This window comes from Bubalus bubalis, chromosome 21, assembly GCF_019923935.1.
Source record: "Bubalus bubalis isolate 160015118507 breed Murrah chromosome 21, NDDB_SH_1, whole genome shotgun sequence".
Taxonomy (NCBI): Eukaryota; Metazoa; Chordata; class Mammalia; order Artiodactyla; family Bovidae; genus Bubalus; species Bubalus bubalis.
Window position 1 is genome coordinate 52,488,507 of NC_059177.1, and position 8,692 is coordinate 52,497,198.

Here is an 8,692-nt window from a genome sequence, read left to right on the forward strand (position 1 = left end):
GCAGAGGGCAGCCTGGGGCGGTGGGACTGGGAGGGTGCAGTGAGGCCATGCCTTGAATGTGCCAACCAGAGGAGGGGCAAGGGCAGAGGGTATATGGTGTGTGAACGAGGGTCTGGTGGGGAGCAAGCCCTGAGGTGTGTGGGGAAAGGGGGTCGTGGAAGAGGGGCCGTAGGAAGCGAGGGAGAAACCAAGACGCTGACCTTGGGGCCAGGCAGGTGCTGAGGCAGGAGGCGGTGGACGCTGTTGGGCTGCTGAACTGGGCTGGGTGCCGGCCCTCGAGGGAGCAGACCCCCTTTTACTGCCATTTAGGGTATTCCCAGAGCCGGGGGCCGCAGCTGCCGGCGAGCCAGACGCTCACACAGACACAATAAACACCCAACCCAAACACACAGAAGCAACACTCACGGACCGGAATGGGCCCCACAGAGACACGGACCCTCCTACCAGAGATACGCGGAGACCCTCCCCACTGCATGCAAACACCCAGACAACGCACGTGGACAGATATGGCCCTCCCTCTCCGCCTCCTTGTAGACACAGGGAATTCGAGGTGCAGATGGGAAGTGTAACCCAAGGGGTGCCCTTAGGTAATCCCCGTCCTTCGGCATCCAGCACAACGCCCAACATGCCCCGGGTCCATCCTCCCGCACCTGTTCAGTTTATTGGCCTTCCGAGGGACAGCAGACCCTTGTGTGTGTGTGTGTGTGTGTGCTTTTCGGGGTATGCATGCGGGCTGAGCAGTGGCCTCTGTCTACCCTTCCCCCTTCTCTCCTCAACAGGTGACTGGGAGGCCTGGAGAGCCCTCCCTCTCCCCCACCCATTCCTGAGCTTGAACAATGCCCTCCCCAGGCCCCAAAATAGCCCCTGAGTCTATCCAATGTCCTTTTATGGCCCTGTCCCCATTGTGCCCTGCAGGGGTGGGGCCGGGGTCATGAGGTGTCCAGGCGGGATAAAGGCTGGTTGCAGGAGGCTCACCTACCCTGCTCTCGGCTTCCTTCTTTCCACCTCCGCCTCTGTGCTCACAGCCTCCATGGCTCCCAAAAGGCCGGATCCCAAGAAGGATGAGGCCAAGGCAGGCGCCAAAGCAGCTGCAGCTCCGGCTCCCGCACCTGCACCCCCACCTGCACCCGAGCCCTCCAAGGAACCTGAGTTTGATCCCTCCAAGATCAAGGTGGGTGCGGAGGCCGTGTTTTAGGTAGGAAGGGAAGGGTAGGTAAATGAATCCCAGAGTAGACCTACCCAGTGGGAGAGTGGGCTCCAGAAAGTGAGTACTGAGCTCTAGCTGGAAGCTTCAGCATCAGGAGGGCTGCAGCAGGAGAGACAGTGGTCAGACAGCAGGCAGGACTGCCCCAGTGTTGCTGAAGGGGCTGTCTTTTTGGTGGTTGGAAACTCACTTTCCCCTGTCCTTCTCCTTGGACCTTACATCCTTGAGGAATTCTGGGCCCACCAGTGTCCCCCACCCCTGCAGCCAGGCAGGGACTTTTCTTGTCATACTGTGGGGTTTTAAGTCCATGCCAAGTCCCCTGGGGGGAGACAGGGTGGGAAGCAAGGCTCCTGCCCAGGCTGGGTCAGTCACCCCCGCCAAGGTCCCTGAGCCCCAGAGCTGGTGGGGCCTCAGCTTTGAGGTGGCGACGCTGAGCCACAGTCTGGGTAGGTCATGGAGAAAGTTGGTCGTGGAGCTGTGACCAGTGGCCCCAGGAGCCCTTCCCCAGCTTGGCTTGGAAGTCTTTCTCAGAGTCTAAACTTGGAGAATGCGCCGTGACTGCCACCTGTGGCATCCACATAGTGGCACGCACCCGGCGTCCCGCCTGTGACTGTCTTGGCTGGCTACTGGCCACCGCTGCCCTGGCTACTGGCAAAGGGCCCCGTGGAGCCATCCCAGCCCTTCAAGGTTCCCAGCAAGACTGCAGCCAGTCCTAACAGATCCACCTCCACTTCCCAGATGGCGCCAGTGGTAAAGAACCTGCCTGCCAACGCAGGAGACACAAGAGACTCAGGTTCGATCCCTGGGTCAGGAAGATCCCCTGGAGGCGGGCATGGCGATCCACTCCAGTATTTTTGTCTGGAGAATCCCATGGACAGAGGAGCTTGGTGGGCTACAGTCCATGAGGTTGCACAGAGTTGAACACGACTGAAGCGACTTAGCACAGCACACAGGTTCAAATCCCAAATCTGCTCCATTGCCATCGCTGCTCTAAGGCTTGGTTTCTTCAGCTGTGAAGTGGGACAATGAGCCCTCCTCACAGGCTGTCGGAAACCATTCACAGCAAGTGATCCCTGAAGTCTGCCCCCACCCCGACCACCCTCAGACCCCAAGTTGTATCCCACAGGCAGAGGGGGTTGGACAACCCCAGGGCCCATGGTGGCTTTGTGTGGTCTCCCCAGATCTGAGGTTGCAGATTTGCCCTTGAGCAGAGGAACTCATGAGGTCTCTCCTGGGAACTCTGCAAAAAGCCAGGCCAGGACCCCAGGGCACCTAATCTCCGAGGGCTTCCTGGCGGAGGGAGCTTTCAGGTGGCCAGAAACAACTTGGTCAGGTCTTCCCAACTCAAGGTTGAGCTGGAGGGCTGGGAGGGGCAACCCGGCAGGGTGGCTAGGGCAGGATTCTGCTCTGCACTGGGGTGCGCTGGGGCGGGGACTCCACGGGAGCCTCAGTGGGCAAGATGCCAGTCAAGTCCCCCTCCCCCAAGCTCCTTTCCCTGGTGTGCCCTTGACCTTGGGCTGAGTGACTGCGGTGATAAAAATAGACCTGGTATCGAGTGAGGAGGGGGAAACCGGGTCCCAGGAGGCCTCTTGACCTCAGGTGCCCCTGCCATGGTTTTGTAAACGCTCAACAGCTCGGGCCCTGGCCCCCTCCTGTGCCACGCTGGGGGCTGCCCTGGGCTTGCAGATGGGGGTGTGTGAGACTCAGGTGTAGGCGGGGCCAGGTGAGTGACAGTGCTCAGCCTTGAGGGCTCTGGCGGGGGGGTGGGGGTGGGGGGGGCAGACACACGCAAACAGGTGCACACACAGGTGTGTGAACGCACATGTTCATCACACACACCCCTCCTGTAGATGAGCTCTTATGTTGCAGGGCTCTCTGGCCTGTACCCTCAGCTCAGCCCTTCCTGCCACCTGCCACCCGCTTCCAGTGAGATGAGGTGCCCCCATCTCATAGACAGACTTGCCCACTGGGCCCCAGGCCCAGCAGAGCTGGCAAAGCCAGTGTAGTTAGATTCTGTGGCTTCAGGCACATCTGTCCAGGACTAGGGGGTCTCAGGTAAGGCCCTGGGATGGAGATTCAGGGCACAAGGCTTCCCTCCGCATCACTTCCCCGGATGAGGCCTAACTGGTGTCAGGTCTGGGTATGCACAGACCCAATGCCGTCAGGTAGGACAGGGGAGGAGGGGTAAGGAGGTAGGGGGTGGGAGTCAAGGTGGATGGCAGGAGGTCCTGGGTGGTGAAAGCTGGGATCCTGAAATGTGGACAGGTTGGGGCAACCGAGGGGTTGAGGCCCCGGCTGGCCATAGAGTGGAGTGACCAGGAGGAGGCCTGGCCCCATCCTCTGAACTCGGCACTCAGAATTTGGGGGTCTCCTTTCAGATCGAGTTCACTCCGGAGCAAATTGAAGGTGAGTGTGTGTGTGGGGGTCTTGAGCCCCGGGGCTGCAAGGCTGGGTCCCGGGTCCCCAGGCTGAGAGTCCTGCCGGCAATGTGGGATGAGTTGGGTGGGCTGCCTCTGGAAGTGTCCACAGCTCACTCCCCCTCCCGGCAGAGTTCAAGGAAGCCTTCATGCTGTTCGACCGCACGCCCAAGTGCGAGATGAAGATCACGTACGGGCAGTGTGGGGACGTGCTACGGGCGCTGGGCCAGAATCCAACACAGGCCGAGGTTCTCCGTGTCCTGGGGAAGCCAAAGCAGGAAGGTGGGTGCACTCAGCCTGAGATGTCCCCATTAGCACCACTCCCTGGGGGAGACCGCCATCGCTGGTGGGGGGGAGCAACATGGGAGTCTCCCCACTGTGCACTCCTCTGACACCCTCCCGTTGTCTGGAGGAGGACCTGAGCCCAGCCTCAGGCGATGCTCACAAGCAGCGATGGCTCCTGTATCATCTGACCGCACGCCCATTAGCCAGGCTTCCTGGTCATAGGGGACTGACAGCACAAACCAGCTCCAGTGGAGGTGTGAGACCTGGCCTGGGTCTCCCACCTGCTCGCCCTGGCCCTCCTGGCCCCCTGGGCATCCCTCTGGGGAGGGGGCAGGGCCAGCTGCCCTCATCGCCTTGGCCAGAGACGGTTGCCCACTTTGCCCCAAGGAAGACTGAGACCCAAGCCCCCGCCGCAGGTACAGAGGCCCCAGACAAGGTCTCTGACCTGCCCAGCTGCTCTTGTCCCACCCTAGGTAGCGGGGAGAGTGGCATCTGTAAGAAAAATAACAAGGTGCTAGGAAGAACTGCTCCCCCAAAGGAGAACAGAGGGGCTAGACAGCCCACAGTGGTGCCGCTGTCCTTATGAACAGCAGAGGACCATGGCAGTCATGCATTTCTCAGCTGACTGTAAAGTGCCTGGTGGAGCGCTTGGTAAATGGCAAACTGGTGTAGAGTGCACTGGGGAGCTGGGTGAGGGGAACAGGTCCTCACTGTCAGACATGGCAAGGGGGCTGCCCGCCCATCCCTCAGAGCTGGGTGCTTGGCCATCTCTCCACAGAGCTCAACTCCAAGATGATGGACTTTGACACGTTCCTGCCCATGCTCCAGCACATCTCCAAGAACAAGGACACCGGCACCTACGAGGACTTCGTGGAGGGGCTGCGGGTCTTCGACAAGGAGGGCAATGGCACAGTCATGGGTGCCGAGCTCCGCCACGTGCTGGCCACGCTGGGTGAGGGCGGCCTCCTCCCCGCTCCCAGCCCGCCTTCCGGGGACATCTGGAAGAAAGCATGCTGTCCCCCGCCTGCTTCTCTCTTGTGAAATGGAGGGTGATGCCGTCAAGTTGCCTCCACGGCAGGAGACCTAGAAAATCTATGTGGGGAATTTAGAAATTTAGGTGGGGGATAAAGAAAGCCAGTGGGTGCAGCTCACAGAACTGGAAGGGCTCTGGGGACGGGGTGGGACGGGGTGGTGCACCCAAGGAGGGTCAGTCAATCCAGTCCTGGTGTTTGTTGCCTCAAGGTCAAATTCTGGAGCTGAGAAGGTACTGTGCCTGCCTTTTGGGCATCCTGACTCCCACCATCAGGGGCCTGGCTGGCAGGAATGTCCCCTTCTCAAAGAGAATTTTTCCTACAGCAAATATTCATTGAGCTCAGATCGTGTCTACTCAAAGCGACCCTTCCTGCATCAAATATTTATTGAGTGCAAATGGCAACCCACTCCAGTGTTCTTGCCTGGAGAATCCCAGGGACAGGGAAGCCTGGTGGGCTGCCGTCTATGGGGTCGCACAGAGTCGGACACGACTGAAGGGACTTAGCAGCAGCAGCAGCCGCACTGTGTGATCAGCCCTGTGCCGGTCGTGGAGGTTATGTATGTGTGTGCGTGTGTGCGTGTGTGTGTGTGTGTGTGGCTGGGGGAGGTAGGAGGTGTGAGGGATACTGCAGTGGGCGTTCCACTGGGGGGACCGGCATGGCACACCAAAGCACAGAGTCGGGAAAGGGAAGGGCCAGCCTTGTCTGGGCAGCAGTGGTGGTGTCTCTAGGGCTCCTCCCCGGTCATCCCCAAGGCCCCAGCTCTATCCTGAGCATCTTCCCTGGTCTCCTCTTGATGGAGGGAGACCCGCCAGCCTATTGAGGACAGGGGACAGTCTGTGCCAGGGACCGGAACACCAAGATGGTGCTGTTATGGATGGAGTCTAGGCTCAGAGCGGGCACCAGGCTTGCACCCCAGAGCTTGTTCTTTTTGACTTGTCACTGATTCTCCTGGTTTCAGAACTGAGGGATGACAGCTCAGGCTTCAGGGTATACCAATCTGAGGCATGGGGAATACTGGAGAGGCACACCCACCGTCCAGAGGCAGTCAGGGGTCCCCCCACCCTTCACACCTCGACGGTGCTGACTCAGCTTCCCACTCCTGCTAGGTGAGAGGCTGACAGAAGACGAGGTGGAGAAGCTGATGGCGGGGCAGGAAGACTCCAATGGCTGCATCAACTATGAAGGTAAACTCAGCAGGCAGGGAGTCTGCTGGGGGGAGGCATTGGGGTCCTAGGGTCCCACCCTTGGCTGCTGGAGTGGGGCGCCATCACCCTTGGCTACCCAGGGCCAAACCCTGCAGCTCACTCTTTCCTTCTTTCCAGCGTTTGTCAAGCACATCATGGCCGGCTGAACCTCTCACCCCAGGTGAGACCGCCCTACTCCCTTCCAAACCTGTGACCACCTTTGCCACCTCTGCTGATGTCGGTCCTGTGGTCCCCCTCCCACCTCTTTCATCCAGCTTCCCTGCTGCCCCCTCCCCAGCCCAGCAATGCCAGTTCTCAGCTGACATCCCGCTGCCTGGCTCCCCCCTCCGCAGTAACCTGTGACCACGTTTGTTCTCAGGGAGCCCCGGGGGAGACGGCGCTGGGGCAGCTCGTCTTCTATTCGTGATGCGGACACCAGAGGCTTGGAGTTGTGAAGGGCTGGAGGGGAGCACATGGAAATGCCTACACAGGCTCTCTCTGCACAACCCTGCAGACCACCCTGCAGGCCGTCATCACTGCCATCAGGCTACCTTGGCCAGTGATTGCATCGCTGTCTCCACCCCTTGGGCCTCATGAATAAATGGCTCCTTTACTTCCTCCTCCTAACTTCCTTGCTTTCTTCTTCCTTTCTTTCTCTCCTTCCTTCTTTCTTTTTTTCTTTTTTTTTTCCCTGGCTGTGCTGGGACTTCATTGCAGCACACGGGCTTAGTTGCCCCACAGCATGTGGGGTCTTAGTTCCCTGACCAGGGATCAAACCCGCGTCCCCTGGATTGGAAGGCAGACTCTTAAATCACTGAACCACCAGGGAAATCCCCACCCTCCCCCTTCCGCCCCCTTTCTTCTCTGTAGCCCTTTGGTTGACTTTTGTAAAATATCTACGCGCCACACAGGGTGAGCTCTGGACAAAATGGTGGGGGGGAATCATTTTGAAATCTCGCCTCCCGGCTTATCCCATCGAAACTGTGCCATCTGGTGTGCCAAACCCTCAGTGCCTGCCCACCAGGATGCCGGGCTGAGCTGGATGAGGACTGCCCCCCCTCCCCTTTCCCACTTCTGTAGATAGCAGTCATGCTCTGATCTCTAACACAAGGAAGCACCAGCAGCCTGAGAGCTCTGTGCGGGTTATCTAACACCGCGACCAGCCATCAGGGAGCTGCGGGGCGCTGGCCCAGAGCCTCCCATGTCACAGGTGGGGAAACCAAGGCCCAGAGCGGAGAATGGCTCTGCCTGACTCACAGTGGGAACGGGCGGAGGGGGAGGAGCCAATATTGTCCCCAGGCTTTCAGGGCCGAGGAGGCCTTAGACCCCCGCCTGACACAGATGGGAAGTTGAGGTTCTCTGCTTGTGGTGTGATTCTTGGCCAGAGGGGCAGCACCCCAGGGCCACCAGTGGGGCCGCAGCCCTAGGCTTCTCAGCAGAAGACAAGTGTGGAATGACAACCGGGGGTGCATATGCCACCCCCTCCAGTGCCAGCTCCACTGCCACCCCCTGTCCTGGGGTGAGGCCCTCCCCTCCTTTCAGAGCCTAGTGGGATGGGTGAGGGGAGGCTTCCTGGAGGAGGTGACCTACTCTGATCTGATGGGGAAGAAGAGCAGTGCTCTGCAGGGAGGGTTGGGGGCCCTAGAGATAAGAGGTGTGGGAGACATCAAGGGCCCAGAGTGGAGAGGGTGGGTCACACAGGGCGGGAAACAGCCTGCAGGCCAGGAGGACTCGGGAAGTCAAGGCAGCCCCCCGGGGTGCAGGTGGACGCTAGCGCACCTGCCTGGGAGGTGAGTGCAGCCATGTGAGAGCGGGTGAGAGGGCTTGCATGGATCAGGCTGCCTGGGGGGATCGCTGTGGTGTGGGGAGGATGGCAGGATTCTGCATGTGAGAGCGTGTGTGTGCGGGTGTGGGTGGCGACTGTTGGCAGTATGTGTGAGAGTCTGTGAGGGCCTGTGAGTGTGTGTGTAGGAGTCTGTTTCACCTTCCCTTCATCTTTTCAGCATTTATTGAGCACCCACTGTATGCCTTTAGGCCCTGGTTGTTGGCGCTCATACAAACCTGACAAATCGCCAAGCCATAAAGTGTATCAACCAGTGATCAGGGCTGGGCAGGGACCCAAAGCAGGGCAGGGGCTGTGCGGTGTGTGTGTGTTCAGGGTGTGCACGTGAGTGTCTGTGTTGGGAAGGAGGTTGGCCTGTTAAATAATCAGATCAGGGATTATCTGAGAAGGCAATGGTTGGGAAAAGACTGAGAAGAGAAGCGTAAATATCCTGAATATATAAAGGATTCCTACAATTCAATAACAGCAACAAAATGAACAGGCCAATTCAAACATGGGCAAAGGGTTTGAATAGACATTTCTTTAAATGAGATTGGATGCGTTTAGGGTGGTATAGCCATAGTCCTGAACAGACATTTCTTTGAAGAAGATATACAAATGGACAATAAGCATGTGAAAAGATGCTCAACATCACTGATTAAGGAAATGCAAATCAAAACCACAATGAGATACTACCTCACACCCGTTAGGATGGTTATTATCCAGAAAACAGAAAGTAACAAGTG

At 58.6% G+C, this 8,692-nt stretch overlaps 1 protein-coding gene across 1 annotated transcript; it reads left to right on the plus strand.

The window, feature by feature from the left end:
* Window positions 1-962: 962 nt before the first annotated feature.
* Window positions 963-6,751, plus strand: MYL3 (myosin light chain 3). The gene is made up of 7 exons (XM_006065225.3): window positions 963-1,171; window positions 3,583-3,610; window positions 3,754-3,903; window positions 4,685-4,858; window positions 6,047-6,124; window positions 6,263-6,305; window positions 6,504-6,751. Exons 1-6 carry the CDS (start codon window positions 1,031-1,033, stop codon window positions 6,289-6,291), a joined length of 600 nt encoding a protein of 199 aa, XP_006065287.2. The 5' UTR covers window positions 963-1,030; the 3' UTR covers window positions 6,292-6,305; window positions 6,504-6,751.
* Window positions 6,752-8,692: the final 1,941 nt, after the last annotated feature.

Coding starts and splice junctions, on each gene's coding strand:
- MYL3 (XM_006065225.3), top strand. CDS start 1,031: ATGGCTCCCAAAAGGCCGGATCCCAAGAAGGATGAGGCCAAGGCAGGC. Junction 1,172..3,582: donor TTGATCCCTCCAAGATCAAG/GTGGGTGCGGAG, acceptor GTCTCCTTTCAG/ATCGAGTTCACTCCGGAGCA. Junction 3,611..3,753: donor CACTCCGGAGCAAATTGAAG/GTGAGTGTGTGT, acceptor CCCTCCCGGCAG/AGTTCAAGGAAGCCTTCATG.